Source organism: Loxodonta africana, chromosome 7 (assembly GCF_030014295.1).
Source record: "Loxodonta africana isolate mLoxAfr1 chromosome 7, mLoxAfr1.hap2, whole genome shotgun sequence".
Taxonomy (NCBI): Eukaryota; Metazoa; Chordata; class Mammalia; order Proboscidea; family Elephantidae; genus Loxodonta; species Loxodonta africana.
This window is the reverse complement of record NC_087348.1, coordinates 46,361,286-46,388,376: the sequence shown is the minus strand read 5'-3', so window position 1 is coordinate 46,388,376 and position 27,091 is coordinate 46,361,286. Positions and strand designations below refer to the sequence as shown.

Sequence of the window (27,091 nt, the reverse complement as noted above, 5' to 3'; positions counted from 1 at the left end):
AAAAAGACCTGGCACTCATAAAATACAGATTTCTGTCCCCTATTCTAGGCTGATTAAATGAGATTCTCTAGGCAGGGGACTATGAAACTGTATATTCATAAGGCTCTCCAGGTGATCCTGATGCTCAATTTGTTTGTTTGTTTGTTTTTTAATAATTTTTATTGAGCTTTAAGTGAAAGTTTACAAATCAAGTCAGTCTATCACATATAAGCTTATGTACACCTTACTCCATACTCCCACTTACTCTCTCCATAATGAGTCAGCCCGCTCCCTCCTTCCAGTCTCTCCTTTCTTGACAATTTTGCCAGTTTCTAACCCTCTCTACCCTCCTATCTCCCCTCCAGACAGGAGATGCCAACATAGTCTCAATTGTCCACCTGATACAATTAGCTCACTCTTCATCAGCATCTCTCTCCTACCCACTGTCCAGTCCCTTCCATGTCTGATGAGTTGTCTTCTGGAATGGTTCCTGTCCTGGGCCAACAGAAGGTTTGGGGACCATGACCGCCGGGATTCCTCTAGTCTCAGTCAGACCGTTAAGTGTGGTCTTTTTATGAGAATTTGGGGTCTGCATCCCACTGATCTCCTGCTCCCTCAGGGGTTCTCTGTTGTGCTCCCTGTCAGGGCAGTCATTGGTTGTGGCCGGGCACCATCTACTTCTTCTGGTCTCAAGATGATGTCAGTCTCTAGTTCATGTGGCCCTTTCTGTCTCTTCGGCTCATAGTTATCGTGTGAGCTTGGTGTTCTTCATTGTCCTTTGATCCAAGTGGGTTGAGACCAATTGATGCATCTTAGATGGCCGCTTGTTAGCATTTAAGACCCCAGACGCCACATTTCAAAGTGGGATGTTTTCATAATAGAATTATTTTGCCAATTGACTTAGAAGTCCCCTTAAGTCCCCTTAAGCCATAGTCGCCAAACCTCCGCCCTTGTTCCGCTGACCTTTGAAGCATTCAGTTTATCCCGGAAACTTCTTTCCTTTTGGTCCAGTCCAGTTGAGCTGACCTTCCCTGTATTGAGTATTGTCCTTCCCTTCACCTAAAGTAGTTCTTATCTACTAACTAATCAGTAAATAACCCTCTCCCACCCTCCCTCCCTCCCCCCCTCCTAACCACAAAAGTATGTGTTCTTCTCAGTTTATACTATTTCTCAAGATCTTATAATAGTGGTCTTATACAGTATTTGTCCTTTTGCCTCCGACTAATTTCACTCAGCATAATGCCTTCCAGGTTCCTCCACGTTATGAAATGTTTCACAGATTCGTCACTGTTCTTTATCGATGCGTAGTATTCCATTGTGTGAATATACCACAATTTATTGAACCATTCATCCGTTGATGGACACCTTGGTTGCTTCCAGCTTTTTGCTATTGTAAACAGAGCTGCAATAAACATGGGTGTGCATATATCTGTTCGTGTAAAGGCTCTTATTTCTCTAGGGTATATTCCGAGGAGTGGGATTTCTAGGTTGTATGGTAGTTCTAAGTTTTTAAGAAAACGCCAGATAGATTTCCAAAGTGGTTGTACCATTTTACATTCTCACCAGCAGTGTATAAGAGTTCCAGTCTCTCCGCAGCCTCTCCAACATTTATTATTTTGTGTTTTTTGGATTAATGCCAGCCTTGTTGGAGTGAGATGGAATCTCATCGTAGTCTTAATTTGCATTTCTCTAATGGCTAATGATCGAGAGCATTTTCTCATGTATCTGTTAGCTGCCTGAATGTCTTCTTTAGTGAAGTGAGTGTTCATATCCTTTGCCCATTTTTGATTGGGTTGTTTGTCTTTTTGTGGTTGAGTTTTAACAGAATCATATAGATTTTAGAGATCAGGCGCTGGTCGGAGAAGTCATAGCTGAAAATTCTTTCCCAGTCTGTAGGTGGTCTTTTCACTCTTTTGTTGAAGTCTTTAGATGAGCATAGGTGTTTGATTTTTAGGAGCTCCCAGTTATCTGGTTTCTCTTCATCATTTTTGGTAGTTTTGTATTCTAGTTATGCCTTGTATTAGGGCTCCTAACGTTGTCCCTATTTTTTCTTCCATGATCTTTATCGTTTTAGTCTTTATGTTTAGGTCTTTGATCCACTTGGAATTAGTTTTTGTGCATGTCCTATTTCATTTTTTTGCAAATGGATATCCAGTTATGCCAGCACCATTTGTTAAAAAGACTATCTTTTCCCCAATTAACTGGCACTGGGCCTTTGTCAAATATCAGCTGCTTATATGTGGATGTATCTATATCTGCGTTCTCAATTCTGTTCCATTGGTCTATGTGCCTATTGTTTTACCAGTACCAGGCTGTTTTGACTACTGTGGCTGTATAATATGTTCTAAAATCAGAATGAGGCCTCCCACTTTCTTCTTCTTTTTCAGTAATGCTTTACTTATCCGGGGCTTCTTTCCCTTCCATATGAAGTTGGTGATTTGTTCCTCCATCACATTAAAAAATGTCATTGGAATTTGGATCGGAAGTGCATTGTATGTATAGATGGCTTTTGGTAGAATAGTCATTTTCACTATGTTAAGTCTTCCTGTCCATGAGCAAGGTATGTTTTTCCACTTATGTAGGTCACTTTTAGTTTCTTGCAGTAGTACTTTGTAGTTTTCTTTGTATAGGTCTTTTACGTCTTTGGTAAGATTTATTCCTAAGTATTTTATCTTCTTGGGGGCTACTGTGAATACTATTGATTTGGTGATTTCCTCTTCGATGTTCTTTTTGTTGCTGTAGAGGAATCCAAGTGATTTTTGTATGTTTATCTTATAACCCGAGACTCTGCCAAACTCTTCTATTAGTTTTAGTAGTTTTCTGGAGGATTCCTTAGGGTTTTCTGTGTATAAGATCATGTCATCTGCAAATAGAGATAATTTTACTTCCTCCTTGCCAATCCGGATGCCCTTTATTTCTTTGTCTAGCCTAATTGCTTTGGCTAGGACCTCTAGCACAATGCTGAATAACAGCGGTGATAAAGGGCATCCTTGTCTGGTTCCCGTTCTCAATGGAAATGCTTTCAGGCTTTCTCCATTTAGAGTGATGTTGGCTGTTGGCTTTGTATAGATGCCCTTTATTATGTTGAGGAATTTCCCTTCAATTCCTATTTTGCTGAGAGTTTTTTTTATCATAAATGGGTGTTGGACTTTGTCAAATGCCTTTTCTGCATCAATTGATAAGATCATGTGGTTTTTGTCTTTTGTTTTATTTATATGGTGGATTACATTAATGGTTTTTCTAATATTAAACCAGCCTTGCATACCTGGTATAAATCCCACTTGGTCGAGGTGAATTATTTTTTTGATATGTTGTTGAATTCTATTGGCTAGAATTTTGTTGAGGATTTTTGCATCTATGTTCACGAGGGATATAGGTCTGTAATTTTCTTTTTTTGTGGTATCTTTACCTGGTTTTGGTATCAGGGAGATGGTGGCTTCATAGAATGAGGTAGGTAGTATTCCACCATTTTCTATGCTTTGAAATACCTTTAGTAGTAGTGGCGTTAACTCTTCTCTGAAAGGTCGGTAGAACTCTGCAGTAAAGCCGTCCAGGCCAGGGCTTTTTTTTGTTGGGAGTTTTTTGATTACTGTTTCAATCTCTTTTTTTGTTATGGGTCTATTTAGTTGTTCTACTTCTGATTGTGTTAGTTTAGGTAGGTAGTGTTTTTGTAGGAATTCATCCATTTCTTCTAGGTTTGCAAATTTGTTAGAGTACAATTTTTTGTAATAATCTGATATGATTCTTTTAATTTCAGTTGGGTCTGTTGTGATGTGGCCCATCTCGTTTCTTATTCAGGTTATTTGTTTCCTTTCCTGTATTTCTTTAGTCAGTCTGGCCAGTGGTTTATCAATTTTGTTAATTTTTTCAAAGAACCAGCTTTTTGGCTTTGTTAATTCTTTCAATTGTTTTTCTGTTCTCTAATTCATTTAGTTCAGCTCTAATTTTTATTATTTGTTTTCTTCTGGTGCCTGATGGATTCTTTTGTTGCTCATTTTCTATTTGTTCAAGTTGTAGGGACAGTTCTCTGAGTTTGGTTCTTTCTTCTTTTTGTATGTGTGCATTTATTGATATAAAATGACCTCTGAGCACTGCTTTTGCTCTGTCCCAGAGGTTTGGATAGGAAGTGTTTTCATTCTATAAATTTCTTTATTCCCTCCTTAATGTCTTCTATAACCCAATCTTTTTTCAGCAGGGTATTGTTCAGTTTCCAAGTATTTGATTTCTTTTCCCTAGTTTTTCTGTTATTGATTTCTAGTTTTATTGCCTTGTGGTCTGAGAAGATGGTTTGTAATATTTTGATGTTTTGGATTCTGCAAAGTTTTGTTTTATGACCTAGTATGTGGTCTATTCTAGAGAATGTTCCATGTGCGCTAGAAAAAAAAGTATACTTTGCAGCAGTTGGGTGGAGTGTTCTGTATAAGTCTATGAGGTCAAGTTGGTTGATTGTAGCAATTAGGTCTTCTGTGTCCCTATCGAGTTTCTTACTGGAAGTCCTGTCCTTCTCCAAAAGTGGTGTGTTGAAGTCTCCTACTATAATTGTGGAGGTGTCTATCTCACTTTTCAGTTGTGTTAAAGTTTGTTTTATGTATCTTGCAGCCCTGTCATTGGGTGCATAAATATTTAATATGGTTATATCTTCCTGGTGAATTGTCCTTTTAATCATTATGTAGTGTCCTTCTTTATGCTTTGTGGTGGATTTAACTTTAAAGTCTATTTTGTCAGAAATTAATATTGCTACTCCTGCTCTTTTTTGCTTGTTGTTTGCTTGATATATTTTTTTCCATCCTTTGAGTTTTAGTTTGTTTGTGTCTCTAAGTCTAAAGTGTGTCTCTTGTAGGCAGCATATAGATGGATGGTGTTTCTTTATCCAGTCTTAGACTCTCTGTCTCTTTATTGGTGCATTTAGTCCATTTATATTCAACGTAATTATAGATAAGTATGTGTTTAGTGCTGTCATTTTGATGTCTTTTTATGTGTGTTGTTGACAATTTCTTTTTTCCACTTACTTTTTTGAGCTGAGACGTTTTTCTTTGTAAATTGTGTGTTCCTCATTTTCATAGTATTTGACTTTATGTTTGCTGAGTCGTTATGTTTTTCTCGGTTTTTATTTTGAGTTATGGAGTTGTTATACCTCTTTGTGGTTACCTTAATATTTACCCCTATTTTTCTAAGTACAAACCTAACTTGTATTGTCCTATATCGCCTTGTTTCCCTCTCCATATGGCAGTTCTATGCCACCTGGATTTAGTCCCTGTTTTTGATTATTGTGATCTTTTACATATTGACTCCATTGATTCCCTGTTTTGAGTGTTTTTTTCTTTTTAAGATTAATCTTAATTTGTTTTTGTGATTTCCCTATTTGAGTTGATATCAGGATGTTCTGTTCTGTGACCTTGTGTTGTGCTGGTATCTGATATTATTGTTTTTCTCACCAATTTCCTTTAGTATTTCTTATAGGTTTGGTTTGGTTTTTGCAAATTCTCTAAGCTTGTGTTTATCTGTAAATGTTTTAATTTCACCTTCACATTGGAGAGTTTTGCTGGATATATGGTCCTTGGCTGGCAGTTTTTCTCCTTCAGTGCTCTACATATGTTATCCCATTGCCTTCTTGACTGTATGGTTTCTGCTGAGTAGTCTGAACTTATTCTCATTGATTCTCCTTTGTAGGAGACCTTTCTTTTATCCCTGGCTGCTTTTCAAATTTTCTCTTTATCTTTGGTTTTGGCAAGTTTGATGATAATATGTCTTGGTGATTTTCTTTTTGGATCAATCTTAAATGGGGTTCGATGAGCATCTTGGATAGATATCCTTTCGTCTTTCACGATGTCAGGGAAGTTTTCTGCCAATGGATTTCAACAATACTCTCTGTGTTTTCTGTTATCCCTCCCTGTTCTGGGACTCCAATCACATGCAAGTTATTCTTCTCGATAGAGTCCCACGTGGTTCTTAGGGTTTCTTCATTTTTTTTAATTCTTTTATCTGATTTTTTTTCAGCTATGTTAATGTCAAATCCCTTGTCCTCCAGATCCCCCACCGTGCATTCCAATTGCTCGAGTCTGCTCCTCTGACTTCCTATTGAGTTGTCTAATTCTGTGATTTTACTGTTAATCTTTTGGATTTCTGAATGCTGTCTCTCTATGGATTCTTGCAGCTTATTAATTTTTCCACTATGTTCTTGAATAATCTTTTTGAGTTCTCCAACTGCTTTATCAGTGTGTTCTGTGACTTTTTCTGTAGATTCCCTTATTTCATTTCTGAGGTCATTCCTGGTGTCTTGAAGCTTTCTGTAAATTAGTTTCTTATATTCTGCATCTGGCAATTCCAGGATGGTATCTTCATTTGGGAAAGATTTTGATTCTTTAGTTTGGGGAGTTGTAGAAGCAATCATGGTCTGCTTCTTTATGTGGTTAGATATCGACTGCTGTCTCCGAGCCATCTCTAAGATATTGTAGTGATTTATTCTATATTTGCTTACTGAGTCTTATCTTGTTTTCTTTCAGTATATGTAGATGGGCTACTAGATTGCGCTGTCTTGATTGTTGTAGCCCTTGAATCACTTATGTCCTATTACCAGCTGGTTTGGGCTGTAACCAGATATATAAGCCTAAGAGTCCATTCACTATTCTTGAGTAGAATCTGATTTTGGGTCATCAAATGTGTGGTGCAGACTGTCACCTATTCACCCAGAGAAGTAGTGGTGATAGTTGTGTGCACCAGATTCTAGTAGCAGCAGGTTTTCACACTCCAGGGGGGCAGAATGCTGACAGGCTTCCCCCAGGTGCCAGTGAGGTACGTGTGTCTCTATTCCTAAAACACTTTGGTGGGTGGGCTCTGCAGCTGTACCTTAGGCCCCCAATGCAAGTACCTCTACAGATTGGTAGGTGTCACCCTCCTTAGACCCCCAAGGCAGGAGGCTAGGTGGTCTGGGTGGAGCTTCAGCCCTCAGTTCCCTGTTGTGGGTCAGTGAGGGCTCTGTTGAATATGCAGAGATATCATACCTGGGAAACTTGTCTTTCCAGTAATCTGCTAAAAGGACTACAGTCAGATCCCTATCAGAATTGCCTTTACATTATAATAGCCACCTTGTTCCCTGTAGGGATGAAAGCCCAAGACTGTGGATCACATATATTTGGCTGGAGCTGGTTCTGTATTTTTAGTCCCATTAGGGAAGGATTTTTGGTCCCTGGGTTTTTTGTAGCTGCTTCTCTCAGGCCAGGAGAATGGGTTAGGAAAAGACCAAAAAAAAAAAAGGAAAAGAAAGAAAAACCGCAGGGCAGTTCACTCTCTGGCTCAGGAAATTCCAATGTTAATGAATCCACCTGGGAAGGGTAGGGGAGGGTTCAGATAAATAGGAGAGAGTAGCAACCCGCAATATAGACACAGTTACTTACCTTGCTTGGGATGACTGTTTTATCTGAGATTCCCAAGGGGTGCATCGACTGTGTGTGCTGGCTGGGTAGAGATTGCCCCCGAGGGTTAGGCCCGCGTCCCGTGCTTGTGCTGTCTCAGAAGCCGTGATCAGTTCCTCCGCTCCCAGTCCAAAGCCCAGCGCCAGGGTTTCCCGGCTGGGACGCCGCACTCCTGGCTCCAAAATGAGTCTCTGCCTCCCGGTGACTTCTCCTCCTGTCAGCCGCATCGCTGTGCTGCCTGCGTGCACTGGCTGGGCTTCCCCCGAGGTCACTTCTGGGGGCTAGGGCTGCCTCCTGTGTTTGTACCGTCTCAGGTTGCCGTGCTCAGCTCCCCTGCACCCAGTCCAAAGCCCGGCGCCAAGGTTTCCTGACTGGGACGCTGGCTCCAGGCTCCGAAAACAGTCGCTGCTTCCCCGTGGTTGTTCGTTCTCAGTCTCTGTCACTCAGGTCAACTCTTTAGATCTGTGTTTGATGGTCAGGGTTCGTTGATTGTCATGTATGTGATCGATTCACTTGTTTTTCTGAGTCTTTGTTGCAAGAGGGACCCGAGGTAGCTTCTACCTAGTCAGCCATCTTGGCCCTGCCTCCTGCATTTGTTTTGAGGACTACTTGTTTAGACTATAAATTCTGATAATGCAGCCCCTTAAAAGCAGGACTATTATCTATATTCATTTAATATTCCAGATAAATTCCTGGAAGCTTGTTTCTGTTCAAATCGTAGAGCTGGAAGAGACAGTCCAGTTTTCTTTACTTTTGGATTCATTCGTTGCTATATACACTAAACATTTACACTGAGTAACTTATTTGTCACAGTGACAGAAAGAAATAGCTTTGACTATCATGTTTTATAGCCTAGGGAACTGAAAGTCATTGTAGATTACTAACTTGCCTGAGATCAGGTCAAGAATTCAAACTTCAGACATCTGACCCTCCTTTATATCACGATACCTCTTCCACAGAAACATCTGGGATTGTGAGATTGTAAGGAAACCAGCCTTAATATTATTACTGATAGCAACTAATATTTATTAAGTACTAATGTTTTGGTTAGCACTTTACGTGGATCACCTCCTAGTAACCTAGTGAGTTTACTTTTTTAATTATTATTTTTATTATTCCAAGTGTACAGATGAGGAAACCGAGATTTTAGGTTTAGGGTTGATAACTTGCCTGTGGTTAGTAACTAGTAAGTGATGGAGTCGGACTATGGGCCTAGTCAGTATAACTCGAAAGCTCACTTTGCTTTTGTACCTTTCTTACAGCACTGGGCAGTTCTCAAGATATGGGTGTCACGGACATGTAGGTAATATGAGCCATAGGAATGGATGTGATACATCAAAATATATTTATTCTGATTCACTTGAGTGTAAGCTCAGTGAGGACAGGCTTCTTGTGGGCTTTGTTCAGCACTATTATTCTAGCATCTAAAGTTGGAGTAATTCCTGATAATGTAAAATGAGCAGATGCTTAATAAATATTGGTTGAATAAATGAAATAAAAGGAAAATGAAAGCCAGAATGACATAAAGACAGACTGTAGGGCCTTCATCTGAACCCTAAAGAGCATTCTCACTTAAGGGACAGGCAGAGACTACATCATAATGTCCCAAGTTTGCAATTGATATGCAGTAAAACCTGTGAAAGCTGGAACCTGTGTAAGGCAGAAAACTGTCAGAGAAGGAATACTGAAATATTATCCACTGATAGCAAAAGAAAAGTGGTAAGACTGCACCCTGTCAAAAGTAGAAAACTTCCCACACCCGGAAATACAAGGCAGTCTTGTCAAGTTCTGGCTCTCATAGGTCTCAGTGTAGTCGATAACTGGTAGCCGCAGTGGATTAAGAAACACATACACACACACACACATGCTGCAAATAACTTTGAAAAGTAGAGAGAGGCAAGGAAGGAGAGAAACATCGAGTCAGGGAGACTAGCTTGGAGGATAGGCAGAAATACAGGTGTGGAGTTCTGGACGAGAATATTGGAGGAAGAAATGGAAAGCAGAAAGGGCCTATGAGACACTGCAAGTGAAGGAGTGACAGCACTTGGTGCCACTGACAGGATTAGAGAGATGAAAGAGTGAAAGACACGTCGCAAGTATCTTGTCTGAGGCCTGCAGAGGCCAAGCGACTTGTTCAGAATTATACAGTTCTCATTTCAGGAGTCTTATTTTCTTCCTTATTGAGCATATATCCTGTCGAGGGCTTAGACTCTTGGGCTGGGATTTGGCTTACACTTCTGGACTGATAAATTTTGAGTTGTCAGTTCAGCCAAAGGAATATCACTACTCATACTTGACAATATCTTTAAAAAAAGGTGATTAAACATGAAAGTGGTGACAGTCCGTAAAACAACCCGTTTCTAAAGTTGACATATCGTTTTGGTCCCCAAAGTGATTCTAAATTTGAGCATTAGAAGTGCATCTTTTAAAGTTCCATGGGGTATAAAGAGAGGCTTTTCCCAAATTGAAGAATGAATTTAAAATCTGCTGCAGAAAAATACCAAAGAGAAAAATTGAGAAAGCAGCTGGCCCTCTTTACCAATTTCAGAACAGGAAAGGAATTTCAGTAGAGCATAACAACAGCTTTCTCTAATAAAAGAAAACACAACAAGAAAAATAATCCTTGCTGTGTAGCCCTTTGCAGTTGTTTTCTGTCAAGTATTAGAGACTGGAGGTGCTTAACATTGTTTTGATACCCTTGCAACTGGCAGATTGCCTGCAGAGGAAGTTGGAAACGGACTGACCAGCTTTATGCTTCCAGGTGGCACATCAGTCACATTTACTGGTCTGTTGTTGTCATTCATTTAATTCTCAGCTGAATATTGAGTGTTTTTAGCTCACAGGCCATTTGCAGTGTCTTTCTGTTTCTTTTTTTTTTTTGCCACATTAAGAGGGAAAAAAACAGGGCAACTCAGGAAGTACTTTTGCAAATGTGAATTTAACAGTAAAGACCAGAATTGAAAATAACATAGCAAATAGCAATAAACTGACTTAAGACATAGGCCATTGGGATAATGTTAACCTCAAGAAAAATTTGCAGAAGGCGTCACATGGGTAGACTTGCTAATAAAAGCAACTAAAACCCAAATAGCTAAACCCACTGCCCTCCAGCCGATTCCGACTCATAGCGACCCCACAGGGTTTCCAAGGCTGTAAATCTCTGGGGAAGCAGACTGCCGTATCTTTCTCCTGCGGAGCCACTAGTGGTTTCGAACTGCTGACCTTTCGGTTAGCAGATCACTTTAACCACTGTGCCACCAGGGCTCCTTTATAAAAAGCAACTAAAAACAAAAAAACAACAGTTAAAAAAAAAAAAAAAACTAATCAAATTAATCTGTCATCCCAAGAGAGAGAATAAGGAAGCAGTGCTATTTTACAGCTTTTTATTGATGCGTGTTTTAGTGTTGCTGGAAAGAATGAAAGGAGTGGAAAACAAGTTTGTAGTTTTATATTGATCATAAATTCTGTAGCTGTCTGTGTGTGACCTCTTTATCACAGCATAAAATCAAATATCACGTAGAACACTGAAGGAGAAAAAAGCGTTGAACGAAGAGCACTGACTTATAGCAGATTCCTGTGGAAGAAACAGCGTCAGCAGTGCTAACCTGTTCTGTCTCTTTGGGGGAACAGCTGCAAACTGTAATTAAGCAATTTACATTTGTTTTTCTATTTCTTTTGTCATCACTAAATCACTACAGTTAGGGAACAAATTGACAAATTATAAAACACAGAAAACTGCTGGTTCAGTTGCAAGAAGAAATTTCTCCCAAATTACGACAGATTTTGAGCTGATCAAGCCATTTTCCTTTAGATATATTAGCATAAATCTTCAGCTGCAGTTGTTACAATTCGTATTCATTCTGCACATGAATATTTGGCCCATAATCATTTTGTGTGTGTGTGTGCGCGTCTGTTGTAGTTTAGGTGTAATTGGATAAGAGAATGTATTAGAGTATTTACAACACTTTGAATTATAATCATAACATTTATTTTCAGTATTGTTTTTAATGCATAGTATTTTGTTACAATAAGTATCTTTTTTAGTGTGTTTTCTCAGTGGCAATAAGGTATTATGAGAATTGCACTTTTTTTTTTTTGGTTTGTTTACAAATAAAAGAATCCCTTTCTCTGATTCCTTATATGTATGTGTGTGTATATATATTATATATATATGTACACACTGTGTTTACGTATAGAGAATTGAATATTCGTAGGTAAATGGGATTCTGAACTTTACAAAACACAAGCAGAAAACTACTAATAGCCAAACTTTTAAGATGGTCACTCTCAACCTTTAAATAGCCAATTTAAACAATTATTCAGTGGGTGCACATTTGTTTTGTGTACATTTCTCCTTAACTGGAGACATTATTACTCATGGTTGTTAAATGTATTGTTACTTGAAGGAAAAGGGTAAATTGCTCGACAAGAACCTGAGGTGGTTCTAAGCCTGTGTCCTTTGATTCAGTTGAATGGGTGTGTATTCAGATGTGATGTTTGCAGCAAAATGTTCTCTCAGCCGTGGAACAATATATTTTCTTTGAAATGGTCAACTAAACCAAAAGAGATACAAACAGGAAACTTAATCTTAGCTAAACCCATAGCTTGCTTATATGAAAATCAAACCACAACTTTCTAGTATGTGATATTCAGTGTCTTTTTTCTCCTACTTGATTCATTCCAGATGAGATACTGGTGTTAGCTTACTCTTCTAGTTAGCACTGGAATCACTATACCACTTTCTTGAGTCTTCTGGACTGAGCCTGCCATTGCATTAGATTTTGTAGGGGATTATAAATCAAGTATCATTATTTTCTTTTTTTCCTCCCTTCTCCATAAATTATGCTTTGTATGACTTGTAGCCAGTCATCCAATTTCTGAGGATTGAGTTTAGTCCCTAATTATAGTGTCAATCCAGTCCTTCTTGCTACTGTTGGGGTAGTTCAGCATTGACTATGTTCTCACTATATTTTAGGCATTGAGTGAGAATCTGGGAATATAAAGGTAAATGAGACAGAGTCCCTGCTCTAGAAGAATTCTTCAGCTGATAATGTAGTTCTTATTTATTGCTGTCTGCTTATAAAGGACCACGTGCTTCTCAAACACACTGGATTTGTGAAGGTAGCATACCAAACCAAAAAACAAACAACAAAAAAAGCAAAAAACCCCACTGCAGTCGAGTCACTTCGGACTCATAGCGACCCCATAGGGTTTCCGAGGCTGTAAATCTCTACGGAAGCAGACTGCCAAAACTTTCTCCCGTGGGGCCTCTGGTGGTTTCAAACTGCCAACCTTTTGGTTAGCAGTCGATCATTTTAACCACTGTGCCACCAGGGCTCCTTCATATTTTTTAGATTGTATAGCTAGAGGTTGATTGGTAAGGCAGTACTAATTGTTCTTTACGTGAACAAACAAACACAAAAACCCACTTCCATCGAGCTAATTCTGACTCATAGTGACCCCATGGGGTTTCCAAGACTGTAAATCTCTATGGAAGCAGACCGCCACATCTTTCTTTTGCAGAGCCGCTGGTGGTTTTGAGTGGCCAACCTTTCGGTTAGCAGTTGATCGCTTTAACCACTGTGCCACCAGAGGTCCTATTCTTTATATGTTGTCATTGTTAGGTGCCATAGAGTCAGTTCCGACTTATAGCAACCCTATAGGACAGAGTAGAACTGCCTCATAGGCTTTCCAAGGAGTGGCTGGTGGATTTGAACTGCTGACCTTTTGGTTAGCAGCTGAGCTCAATTGTTACACCACCAGGGCTCCTAATTAATAATATTCAGAATATTGCCTTTGGTTTAGGGGATGCGGCCCCAGTTTTAGGTTGAATAAGTACTCTATAAGTTAAGAAAACAGTAGTAAGGACAATTAACACCAAAAAACCCATTGCCATCGAGTCGATTCTGACTCATAGTGACCCTATAGGGCTGAGTCGAACTGCCGGACAGGGTTTCCAAGGCTGTAATCTTTACAGAAGCAGACTGCCACATCTTTCTTCTGCTGAACGGCTGGTAGGTTCCAACTGTCAACCTTTTGGTTAGCAGGTGAGTGCTTAACCACTGTGCCACCAAACCAAAAAAAACCCAGTGCCTTCAAGCCGATTCTGACTCATAGTGACCCTATAGGACAGAGTAGAATTGTCACCTCCAGTTTCCAAGGAGTGCTCGGCGTATTTGAACTGCCGACCCTTTGGTTAGCAGCTGTAGCTCTTAACCACAACGCCACCAGGGTTTCCTCCGTGCCACCAGAGCTCCTCAAAGACAATTGAAAGAATGGCTTTTCAGACTGTTTTTTTGTACTTCAAACTTTTTCATGAGAGTTACCCTAGAGGTTTCCTGAAAAATATGAGGGAATGTGAAAGATGTAGTAATAATTCAGGTCTGCTCTTGCTCTATACTACCACGGTAGGCCAACATTGGAGTCCTACATTAGTAAAAATTATGCAGAAGAGGTTATTCTGCATCATAAGTTTGAAAACTTCTAAAATTATTTGTAGAAGACCGAAACCAAAAACCTGTTGCCATTGAGTCAATTCCGACTCATAGCAACCCTACAGGACAGAGTAGAACTGCCCCCCAGATGGTTTCCAAGGAGTGCCTGGTGGATTCAAGCTGCCAACGTTTTGGTTAGCAGCCATAGCTCTTAACTACAATCCCATCAGGGTTTCCTTATAGAGGACAGGGGGAAAGAATTTCTCCTCGTAATGTTCTCCAACCTATGTGAGTAAAAGTTCGTTTTAAGTAGATACACTTTGTAGGCTGAAGAGATTTCGTTTTATGAAAATTTTACTGTACTTTCCTTGTAGATCTCATTTTGTTCTGAGAGGGGCCAGTGTAATGGAAAGGGCGCTGTTTTAGCTTAGGATTTTGTATATTGTATAGGGTTGGCAGTTCGAATCCACCAGGCACTCCTTGAAAACTGTATGGGGCAGTTCTACTCTGTCCTGTGGGGTCGCTATGAGTCGGAATCGACTCAACAGCACTGAGTAGTTTTTTTTAATAGTGTAAGACTATATAATTCAGGAAATAATCCTACACTGGCCTCTGGTGGATGGACTAAATAATATGTCTACACATAACCATCAGGCAAAAGTACTTGCATACTTTGACAAAGGTATCATATACTTCTTCGTAATGATCAAGTTTTTGATTCTACTTCATGGAATCTTATCTTGGGAATCCTACCTTAAGCGTATGTTAAAATCATCTTATAAGGTAGGTGTCTTAATTTTCTAGTGTTGCTATAACAGAAATACCACAAGTGGATGGCTTTAACAAAGAGAAATTTATTCTCTCACAGCCTGGGAGGTTAGAAGACTGTATTCAGGGTGCCAGCTCCAGGGGAAAGCTGTCTCTGTCCGCTCTAGGGGAAAGTCCTTGTCATCAATCTTTGCCAGTTGAGGAGCTTCTTAGTGCAGGGACCCCAGGCCCAAGTGATGTGCTATTCTCCCGGCTCTTGTTTCTTGGTGGTATGAGGTCCCCCTATCTCTCTGCTTGCCTCTCTCTTTTATATCTCAAAAGAGATTGGCTTTAGACAAAACCTAATCTGGTAGATTGAGTCCTGTATCATTATCATAATTTCTGATAATCCCACCTCATTAATATCACAGAGGTAGGATTTATAACACATCGGAAAATCACATCAGATGACAAAATGGTGGACAGTCACACAATCCTGGAAATCATGGACTAGCCAAGTTGACACATTTTTGGGGAACACAGTTCAATTCATGACAGTAGGTATATGTGGCCTCTTTGTACTAAACTGTTACCCACTTGACAGATCTCAGTCTATGTTATCTTCTTCCACCATCACAGAGATGGTCAAAAAAAAAATTACCTAGGCCGTACCAAATTATAGATAAAAGAATGGTGCTGATTGCAGAGGAAAGATAGGGTGAATATTGAGAGACCTACAGGGAGGAAACATAACCAGCTGGAGACAGTGTCTTCATTTCTGTTTTAGAAAAAGAAAAAGAACTCATTTGGAGCTCTTTTTTTCTTAAAGATTTTTTTCTTTCATCTCTTCTGTTCTCCCTACTGCCACCACCACCACTACCACCACCATACCTGAGGCTGCCTTTGCCTCTCACCTGGAATAGTGCAATAGCTCTGTACTTTCTGCCTCTGAGATCTAGATCTCTCTGGACTATTCTATCCATTTCCTCATCTTGGAGGACAGCTCTGATTGTGACTCCCCAGGGTGTAGGTAAAGCACAGATGTTTTCCCAGGCCCTCAAATATTACCACTTCCAGGTGTCACTAACTGTGTGGTCCTGTCTTGCTGGAATACTCTGCAATTCTTCCTCAGGCCCTGCACTTTCTCACTTGGAGACTCTGCTCATGCAGGTTTCCCCTTGTGGAGTAACCTCCTCACAGTATTCACCGGTTGATGTTATAACTGGTTTTCAAAATTCACCTGAGATGTCCCTGTCCTGTGTGATTCTCCTGCACTGATTGTGATTTTACTGTTCTCTGACTTTGGAGCTCCCTTGTATCACCTGCCATATTCTCTATTTTTGCGTTTTGTATATTCGGGTTAACTTCTTTCTTACCTCTGAAGGGCAGGCTTGAGTTTTACCCATCTTTGTCACCTTGCACATAATTGCTGCTCAGACTATAGTTGAGATTTGAAGGAGCTGCATAACTCAACTATCACTCAGATTTTCTTCCAACTTCCGGCAATTTTATACTCCCTTCCGATTTTCTCTCTGTAAGTGCCTAACACTGGACATTTCAGAAATTCCAACTTTCTGGTATCGTGTTCCTCACATAGGGCTTTTGACAAACATTTTTTTTTTCCAGGCCAGCATTGTGCATTTGTGCCTTGGCGGGTTGAGAGCTATGGCTGTGAATATTGAGTCAATTATCATCCAGCCTCAGGGAAAGTGCAATTATTCTGGACTGGCCAGGCTGAGGTAATCCTCTCCTCCTCGTGCTCTTTCAAATGAAGCAACATTGAACAGTTGGAATTCAGAGCATTGCAAAGGGAAATTAGACAAAACATTTGTCTGCTGAATTTAGCTTCTTTGGATTTATTATTGATTGGTTTTTAAATTGCTTATTTAATCCTAACGACTGCCGTTCCAGGGGAGACCAGGTATCAAGGAGCGTGTGATTAAGAAGCAGTGGAGTGAAGTAGTTCTGTTGGACAAATCAGGAGCAAATATTGTCCAGAGAAACATTGCTCTAGGCTGGGAGTATGGTGTGAAAATCATCCCCTGACTTTCAGAGTGCCCAACCTTGTTATAAGCATGATTGCTTATCCCCTATTCTCTTTGTAGAAAGCTTTTTGTAACTCCCCAGTGTTGCAGAGAAATCCACCCCCCACCATGAATTTTTCTTTCCTTCTACTAGTGTATTTGGTATCTCTTTGAGACCGGGAACATGCTATTGATTTATATGTTAGGCAGAAGGACAGACACTCAGCAGTTGTTGGCAAGATTTAGTCAAGAATCCTGAAGTTCGTTGTGTTGATCTGGGAGAACTCTACCATTGAGTGTGGCAGCTCCTCTAAGCACATTGGCACTTGCGTGGCAGTTGTATGGATGGATTTGCATTTTTATTACATTTCTTTTAAAACTGAATTCTCTGAACGTGATCACTTTCATCTGTAAGATACGTAATCAATATGTGATTAGGGCCTGAGTTATTGAGGAGTCAAGATGTGTGACCTGTTTCTTTGGCCTGAAATTAGACCCTGTAGTTGTAGTGGTGGCCTTGCAAGGGTGATCTGTTGGAAGCTTGTCTGTTTGGTATCCAGAGGAAATTAAAACTGCATTGCTTTGGAATAATAAAAAACCTTTACAAAAAACTTGTGTTTCATCTCTATTGAAGTTTTGACTCAGAAATGCCCAAAGAAATGCTCTTTCAGGTCTCAGTAACCTACTTGCTCTCTAAAATACTGCTTAGATTTCTAAAGTGTATTATGTCTGACACCTATTTCAAAACAAGAAACATTAGGGATAAGATGAGAGGGTGGAAAAGGACTCTGATAAAAAACAGAAACACGAAGATGAGACAAACACTTGAGTGGCACATTTGGATTGCCACCAGGGTAACTGTGGGAAGCAGCAGCTGGCCTTCTGATCAGGCTTTGGATTCTGGGCTGTGCCAGCATCTGCCATTTTGACGTTATCATATTGTTTCTTTTTTCCTATCTCATTTTGCCAAGAGATTTATTATTTGCTGTTTTTTTTTTTTATAGTTTTAAATAATAAAAGCTTTTATAAGGAGTACTTCTGGGTCTTTCAATACATTATATATTCTTGTGAAACTACCTTCAAGGTTTAGGATAACCAAAAAAATCCATTGCTGTCAAGTGGATTCCGACTCGTAGCTACCCTGCAGAGTATAACTGCCCTGTAGAGTTTCAAAGGAGTGGCTGGTGGAGTTGAACTGCCAGCCTTTTGGTTAGCAGCCGTAGCTCTTAACCACTACACTCCAAGGGCTCCAAGGTTTAGGATAGAGCCTTAAGTTGTAGATTTAACATGCAGGGCTTTGAAACGGTTCGTTCTGGTTTGAACCCCTGCTGAGCATTTGCATTTTTAATGAATTCTTCGCTGAGAATTTGCATTTCCACCGTAAATATTCTGAATCTATATGTTATATTCAGAATCTGTATGTTAACAGAATCCCCAGGTGATTATTTATTATATTATACTTCAGATGAAGGTTTACAGAACAAACTAGCTTCACATTAAACAGTTAGTACACGTACTGTTTTATGACATTAGTTAACAACTCCACAGCACATCAACACTCTCCCTTCTTGACCTTGGGTTCCCTATTACCAGCTTTCCTGTCCCCTCCTGCCTTCTAGTCCTTGCCGCTGGGCTGGTGTGCCCCATTAGTCTCGTTTTGTTTTGTGGGCCTAATCTTTGGCTGAAGGGTGAACCTCAGGAGTGACTTCATTACTGAGCTAAAAGGGTGCCTGGGAGCCATAGTCTCGGGGTTTCTCCAGTCTCTGTTAGGCCAGTAAGCCTGGTCTTTTTTTTTTTTTTTTTTGTGAGTTAGAATTTTGTTCTACATTTTTCTCCAGTTCTGTCTGTGATCCTTGTCAGAGTAGTCAATGGTGGTAGCTGGGCACTGTCTAGTTGTACTGGACTCAGTCTGGGGGAGGCTATGGTAGTTGTGGTCCATTAGGTCTTTGGACTAATCTTTCCCTTGTATCTTTAGTTTTCCTCATGCTCCTGAAGGGGTGAGACCAGTGGAGTATCTTAGATGGCTGCTTATAGTCTTTTAATACCCCAGACACTACTCCCAGGTGATTCTTATGTACAACTTCCTGGGAACTTTTTAGAAATGCAAATTCTCACCAGGGAACTTGTTAGAAATGCAAATTTTCAGCAAGGGTTTGAACCGGAATGGTCCTATGCGATGTCTCTCAATCAGAGAGAGGAACATGTTCTTTTCTGTGTCTTCTGGTGTTTTAAAAATGAAAGCTTTCTGTTTATGAAAGAAGGGAATTTTTAAAGAGTGACCAAGAGATTTTATCATATCTGAGACCCCAGTGAGAGCTGTTATCGATGGTTCCACACATAAAATAGTTCAATATCAGCATCAGAAGCTGTGAATTCATATATATTGGTCTCCGTTTAGAAGGAGGTTCATCTGGATACCTGTTAAATAACCTGGGTGTTTATGGGAAACAGTAGAGGAGTACATTGAGTGATAATGGGAACAAATAAGAGCCAGTCCTTATGGGATATCTGTTATTCCTAGACATCACTGTGCTTTTCAAGTACTTACATCAATAAAGTATTGCAATAGTGTTGTGCTGGGTACAAAGTATTTTCTCAGTAAATAACTAACTTTAGGTTGTGCTAGACTTAAAGGGGAAGCATTAGTAGTTCAGTGTCAGGATTCTTGCCTTCCATGCTGGAGACCCAGATTTGATTCCTGGCCAGCCACCACCTGTCAGTAGGCACTATCATGTTGCTGTAATTCTGAACAGGTTTGAGCAGAGCTTCCAGACCAAGGTAGACTAGGAAGAGAGGCCTGGCAATCTACCTCTGGAAATCAGCCAGTGAAAACCCTAAGGATCACAGTGTCCTGACCCACAACCAATCATGGGAATGGAGCAGGACTGCTGCGTTGTACATGGGGTCACTGTGTGTTGGAGGAGGTCGGCTTGATGACTAACAACAACATCAAGACTTAAGGGATTAACAGGGAGAACTGAAACTATTCCACTTCTTACTAGAACAGTGCAATGAGCAATGGTGGGTAGCCACAAGAAGTCTTCGTCCCTTCTAACTTTGATAAAGTGTGAGGAACCTTTTGGTTTCTCACATAACTCCTTGTTTTTCTCAGAATCTTCATGCCTATCTTGCTCCACCCTGCCAGTGCTTATATTTGCTCTGAGTCTGATCGAGGACATCTTTATGGCTGGACTAGAGGAAGAAGTTGGGAGGCTAAGCCCTGAGCCCATTTCTTTCTCACTCACCTGATGCTTCATAGTGCTGGTTACCCCAGCAACATTTGTGGCAAACCCCCGATCACCTTACCCAGCTCTTCATGCCTTCTACCCCCAGCAGCCAAGGCTGGTTCTCCACGCTGGAGTTTCTGTCTTCATTCATTCAAATATATCCGTGACAATATACGGTAGATATTGAGTGTGTATATAACGGAGAGAAAAGGACATGGTCCCTGCCTTCATGCAGCTTGGAGTCTTGTGAAGGAGAAAACATTGATTAAGGGATCATACAAGTAAATATCTGTATTAAGTGCAATGAAGGAGAGCTACATGGTATGTGAGATGTGCAGTAGGGAAGCTGACCTTGTCAAGGAGCACATGGAAGTGGATTTGAAAAAAGAGACCCAGAGGCAAATGGTGGGAGGAATTGAGAGACGGCCAGTACGGATGGACTCAGAGAGAAGGGAGGATGTTGACCAGTACAATCTGAGACTGGAGAGATATTTGGGGAGCAAGCTTCTGTGAAGAAATACACAAAACCATCTAAGTCTTACTTTCCTTGAAATGTAGCTGAATCTTTTCTCCTTGGGGGAACAGAGATTGTTTGGTATAGTTATTGTCCAAGGTGTGCAACAGAAAATGGAGAGTGAAGCAAGTGAAAAAAAAAATGACGTTTTATCTATTTTTATATTGGGGTTGGTGTAAGATTTCATTTACAAAAGGTTTACACTGCTAGATAAAGTTGGAAAACCTCTGGTCAAATGAAACCAAAAGAAAACAACATTACGAGGTATCCTTTGTACACTTTTGTTCTTTCTTGCTAATAATCAAATACCAGGAAAAACCCAAAATTTAAATCTCAACTGGGCCATTTATTTGCAACAGGACAGGGGCGTGGCAGGAGAAATTCAGGAATTGCGTTCTGTAGTAGGATAAGCTGGGCTATTCCCTGTTAACAAGCCCTGCAATATCAGGGACTTAGTGCAAGTTTATTTCTTGCCCCTGCCACATTCTGAGTAAATGGGGCAACTCTCCTGGGTTACACGTTTCCAAGTGGCGACTTATAGGGATCCGATATCCGTTCACCTTGTGACACTGCCTTCTTACACGTATGGCCTCCAAGGTTGATCTGGACGAGGCAGAGATACCATGGAGAACGGTGCAGGGAGTTTTGTTGCTAGACCCAGAAGTAGCATCTATTACTTGTGTCCATTGGCATGAACTTAGGCCTCAACCCAATTTGCAGGAGAGGCTGGAAATAAGAATCCTTTGCTATTCCCAGGAGGAGGAAATGAAATGAGATTTAGTGAACAAATGCATTATTTTTGCCATAGATTTTCCCAGGGAGAAGAAGGAACTGACGTTAAAGGTCACAAGTGGTAATAATGGCAAAGGATAGAGATGGCCTCCATGGAAAAGGAGATGGTGACTGGATAGCTTGAGAGATGAAGAATTGCCTCTAGGGATTTATTGAGACAGAGGGCAGGGCCTACCTCTCCCAGAAGTAGCTAGTTAGGATCCTGGTGCAGAAGACAGTAGTAGAGAGCTGGGCTGAGCTTGTGTTATTGATGGATATTACTCTTTTAAAAAGAAAGTGATGTATTCAATATTTGTTTTACCTCACTGGCTTAGGGAGTTAATAGTGTATTCTAGACTAGGTTACCCTACCACATGAAGACCCTATGGAGTGCAGTTCTACTCTGTAACACGTGGGGTCTCCATGAGTCGGAATCAACTCAACGGCTATTGGTTTTTTGGTTTTGGCTACTCTACCACTGCTCCCCAACAATATTTCTGTGTTAGTGTCCTACAGACATCCTTGCAAGACAGGGTCAGGCACAAGATGGAGCAAGTTGGGAACCCTGTTCCTTCCCTTACTATACTTGACATGAAAAGTATTGTATCTATTAGACTCTGTAGGCAAGTATCTAATTGAAGGGATTATGAGATGGCCTAACAGAAAAGCGGCCATGTTTGTTTCTCTTGACCTACCAATTACATGGCATCAAAATTGGTGAGAATCTTATTCTAATGATCACAACCTGGTACAAGTCCAACCACAATCCCTTGTTTGCTTCTGAATATCCCATCATTGGTAGAATTACGATTCCTGCAAATCAACCAATAGGTAGTTTCCTTGTGATAAATCAGGAGTAGACTTGGCTGAATTTGTTAAAATAGCTACAGTATTCTTGTTTCCAGCTGCTCAGGAAGCTTTAACCATGTCCACCAAGGCCAGATATCATGTGTGCCTTGCATTTAAACTGCAGACATTTTACTTTAATTATTTTCTTTTTAATGCTAAAAAACTGCTGAGAACGACAAGTTTTGGCAAGAAATGGCTATGGTTTAAAGAATGTAGCAACTTAAGTGGATTACGCGTTAATCAAAGTTAGGATTTAGAAGACATGTGGCAAATCCCAGTCAGGGACTATGAAGGCAAGAGTGTTGGCCTCAGAACATATCCATTGTAAGTCATTCTCCCACTACAAGATTTGTCATTAGAAGATAACAACTGGTAGTGAAGAAAAATCATCTTTGAACTTCTGCAGACTCAACAACGGCTTGCTTTCTGCCGCTTGGCCTCTTATATCGCTCTTCTCATAGTGACCCCGTATGACAGAGTAGAACTGTCTCATAGGATTTTCTTGGCTGTAATCTTTATGGTGGCAGATTGGCAGATTTTTCTTCTGAGGAGCCACCCAGATCGGCCTGGGTTCAAATTTCTGCTCTGCCATTTACTAGCTGTGTAACTTTGAGAAAGTTACTCAATCTCTCTGTGGGCCTTGATTTGTTCATCTGTAAAGTGGGGATGAAGGAACCCTGGTAGCTCAATGGTTAAGTTCTCAGCTGCTAATGGAAAAGTCGGTGATGTGAACCGACCAGCAGCTCCTCGGGAGAAAAGACCTGGCGATCTGCTCTTGTAAAGATTATAACCTAGGAAATCCTCTGGGGCAATTCTACTCTGTCATATGGGGTCGCTATGAGTCAAAAATTGACTTGGTAGCACACAGTAAAAAAGTGGCTACCTCTAGGGTTGTTAGGCTTAAATGAGATTATTCATGAGATGCTCATAAAAGTGACACTAAATTACTAATTTTAATATTACTGCTAAACTAAAGGGTGGTGGCTTTAATCCACCCAACAGTACTTCAGAAGCAAAAGCGTGGCATTATGCTTCCGTTAAGATTACAGCGAAGAAGACTCTATGGAACAGTTCTACTCTGTAACACATGTGATCTCCATGATTTGGAATTGACTTGACGGCAATGGCAACTAAAAATAACAAGTATTAAAAAGAATTTTATGGCTTAAACCACCATCCCAGAGTAACTGACTGCCAGATCTCTACACATATAGCTCTGATGTCTGTGACATCTGACCCCAGGACATTTCCACCAGGATTTCCACTGACACCTCAAATACAACATGGCCAAAACTCAGTTCAGCAGTCATCCCCAAACTTATTCCATTTGTTTTTTCCTACATTTCTGTTAATGATGTGATGATATAATTTTCTCAGTCTTTTAATTTAGAATTTAATCTTGAACTCTTTCATTATCCTAAGGAGATAATCATGAATGTGCAGATTTAGTATGAAGGTATTCATTATTTATAGTTTTAAACAAGCATGAGTAAGGGATTAGTTAAACTATGTCACGTTTATACAGTGGAATTCTCTATAACCATTAAAATGGTGTAGAAGAATATTCAATAACATATAAAGTTATATTTTATAATTTTATAATAAAACAGTATTACTGTGTCAAGTTGAGATATACTACAATATGTACAACTTGACTCTTGATTTTTAGAAGTACATACAATATGTACAATATGACTCTATTTTGATTTTTAGAAGTACATGGATAAATAAAAAATAGAGTAGAAAGATAGCTAATAAAAAAATTTGTTAGGGCTTTTCCGGCTTGTAGGATTGTAAATGATTTTCAAATTTTACTTCTTTTTTTTTTCCTCTTAGGAATTTTCTAAAGTCATCTCTACATTCCATATAAGGGAGGGAACCCCCCCCCTCAAATTTAGAAAAAAATTGGGATAGGTAATAATTTTCTCTTGAAAATGTCAAAGGGTCTTACAAATATTGTGCTTTATTAACTGTATAACAATGACTCTCAGTAAATATTTGTTCAGTGTTGAATGAAATAGTTCTATTTATATTTTTTTAGAAATAATTTTGTAAAGTTAAGAGTGTGTAATGCCTCAAGCGTGCAGTTTTCAGAGTTCTTTGAAAGGTATTCCTTTTTTTGGAAGAAAGGTTCTCAAAAAAGTAAACCAGAGTGAGTGTGGTAAATGTTTTCTAACATTATGTAACTTCTCATTTCAGAGGATAATGGGACCAAAAAGGGAGCATTTGGAACTGATTCTTCAGAAAACATATTTACCTCAGTAAAATTTACTCATAAAATGGAACCAAATGACCATCATCTTAGAAATAAAACCATCTTTCTTCGTACTTCATCACAGTGTTCCGAAGAAGAACAGGTAATACAGGTAATAAGCACATTTGTAGAAGCAGTATGAGAAGAAAGAAGCATTTTTCATGAATTGTAAAAAAGAAGGATCATAAGAACATAAACACTGGGCAGTTATTGGATCAGTAACTCAGACTGCTAATTCTAGGAGGAGTGTCGCTAGGGCACTTGATTGAAAATCATTATTATGTTTCATTATTTCAGCAGCCAATGTTTATGACCATGCAGTGCAGTGAATTACTTTATATGGCCCTCCTAGCCATACTTTTGTAACCCCCCCGAAAAAAAGATTGGGTGGTACTATGCAAATAGGGTGCTTGTGGCCCACCAAGGGAATTGGATAGCTTCCTGATAATACAAATAAGGTGCATGGTACTATTGTGTGAGTGGGATCATGCAAATAAGCTATATGGGACCCTAACTAGGGGATTGGTCAGTTTTGCCATCCCACTAGGCTTAAAAGAGAGCCAATTCCAAAGCAGAGAGGGGACCTTACTGCCACCAAGAAAGAAGAGATGAGAATGGAGTTCATCCTTTGGGCTCAGGGCCCCTGTGCTGGGAACCTCCTAGACCCAGGAGACAGAGAGTTATAATGCCAGAGACAGTGAGAGATAGAAAGAGGCAGTGGCAGAGAAATGGCGGCAGCAGAAGCAGGAGAACCAGGAGACCTGCAGGAGATGGTTTGGTGGGCTTCTTGGCCCACAGAGTGAGAAAGCTGAGTACCTTTGGTCGGGAAGCTTGCTGGAGGGTGGAGTGGCTCTAGGCACTTGGCAGGTTGAGCTCCTTCAGTCAGGAGGCTTACTGTAGGAGTGGGGTGGCTCCAGGCACTTGGCAGAGTTAGGCTCACTGACCCATGGAGCGAGAGAGCTGAGAGCCTTTGGGCTGAGGCTTACTGGCAGAATGAGGTGCATCTGGGCACTTATCCATAGAGCTGAAGAGCTTTATAACACTTGCCCAAGCAGGACAGAGGCCAGGCCGGCTGAGGGTGGCCAAGGGCTGAGAGGCTGAGGGCCAGGGAGAGGCCTGCCTGTGAGCATGGCCAAGAAACTGTCCTGATCGAAGAACTGTATCCTGAGTCCTTCCTGATCCTGAATTGTAGCCTCGTATTTCCCTAATAAACCCCATAGTTGTGAGTATTATCTATGTGGCCATTACAATGAATTATCGAGCCAGACGGAGAAGTAGAGAGTGCCATGGGAGGGATAGTTTGGTGTCAGAGTTGGAGAGAAGAGGCATGTCTGTCCTCCATCTCATAAGAACCAGCCTTGATTCTCCTTCTCCCTTGTGAAGTTAGAGGAGGTCAGATGCTGCCATGTCATTTTTATAGACCATGGCTTGATTAATCTCTAGTTTTCACTGAAAACTTCTTAAGGGTCTTCTATCTATAAATTATTCTCAAAATTATGTCTATCTTTTAACTTATCCTCTGTTTGGGATAAAAGAGTCTCGTTTTAGAATTCTCTGTGTAAAGTGGAACATTCTTTAACATGTCCTTGATTCATCTTTCAGATTGCAAGTAGAATCTATTATCCTGGTTTTTCCAAGATTTTGTCAATAAATGTTGGGTGCTGTCTTCCTAATCCTCAAGCCTCTTTAGCTATGGTTTTTAATTATCAAGGAATCCTAGTGGAAGCTTCTCTATCTTCTTAGCCATTTGAGTTTCCACTTTCTACCTCATCATGTCTTCCTTGTGATCTTGCAGACAGAATTGTATATAGTATTGTGATTTTATACAAAAGAACATATATTTCTGTTAGAAATGTGTTTATTTACAGCAGAGGTCCATAATTCTTTATTTCCAGACCTTTCTCCTACTGAGATGATTGTGAGCCATGAACTTTATTTTTTCCCTCCCCTGGAGGATTCATGCTCTACTGGCAATCATTAGCCATTGAGATTATATTACATGGCAAGTCTTTGACCAGCATGCAAGAGGCAAGGAAGTGTTGAATGGCACTGTTTTCCAGTAACTTGAAAATTTGTCCTTCAGGGCTTTATTGAGGTGGGATGGGTTGGGAGGTGGGGTAATGAGGTAGAGAGTGTTCCTGTTTTACACATGAGAAAACTGAGGTTGTATAATCTACCCTAGGTTACCCTGTGATGAGAACAGAAGTAAGAGCTCTTGAAACTTATTCCCTGACCACCGCTATGCCTTAGTGAATCTGGTCCATCAGACGTAGCTAATTAACCAAAAATGGAAGGAGAATCTTATCATCTGAAGGGCTTCAAGTTCAGCTGCTTTATTTTTGGTTGTTCATTTTGCCATCAATATGTCTTCACTGTATTTCAGATCGTGATGGATGAAGGCCAAAAAGTTGGCAGTGCTTTTCAAGGTGATCTGAATCGGGCAGGAAGGGTGAAGGTAAGACATGATTCAATTTTCTTCCAAAGCAGAAAAACAGGACTCATTTGCTGTCTCTCATACGAAGTTGGAGAATTCAGCAATTTTTTTTTTTTTTTAAGTTGGTGTTTAAGTCCCTTAAACTAGCCTTGCTTGGCTGAATTCTGGATGTTTTTTCCTCAAAGCTTAACAAATGAACCGGAGGAGTGCTTTGTGGACAAACATGACTCTCGTTCGCCTGAGCATATACTGTTAAGAGAAACAGAAGTACAACTGGTCCTGAAGTTTTAGTGCTGAAACTATCAAGTGTAAGAGGAGTGCATTACTGTCGCTTGGATGCCGAGAAATAACGACAGCTATTTTTTTATGTATTTAAAGACAATGGAAGCCGCCACATTTAAATCCTCCATTAATAGCCGTGGTCTGGCTTATCAAGTTGGGGGATG

General features: G+C 40.2%; 1 protein-coding gene across 4 annotated transcripts in view; it reads left to right on the top strand.

Annotated features, from left to right (window-relative positions):
- Positions 1-27,091, top strand: part of IFTAP (intraflagellar transport associated protein) — a 102,088-nt gene that overhangs the window by 52,655 nt on the left and 22,342 nt on the right. For 3 of the 4 annotated variants that reach the window (XM_010592121.3, XM_010592120.3, XM_010592122.3), the window contains 2 exons: positions 24,157-24,323; positions 26,595-26,666. In XM_010592121.3, coding sequence (XP_010590423.1) covers positions 24,157-24,323; positions 26,595-26,666 — 239 coding nt within the window. The remainder of the gene's footprint in view (positions 1-24,156; positions 24,324-26,594; positions 26,667-27,091) is intronic. The other variant, XM_010592123.3, reaches the window with a different exon arrangement.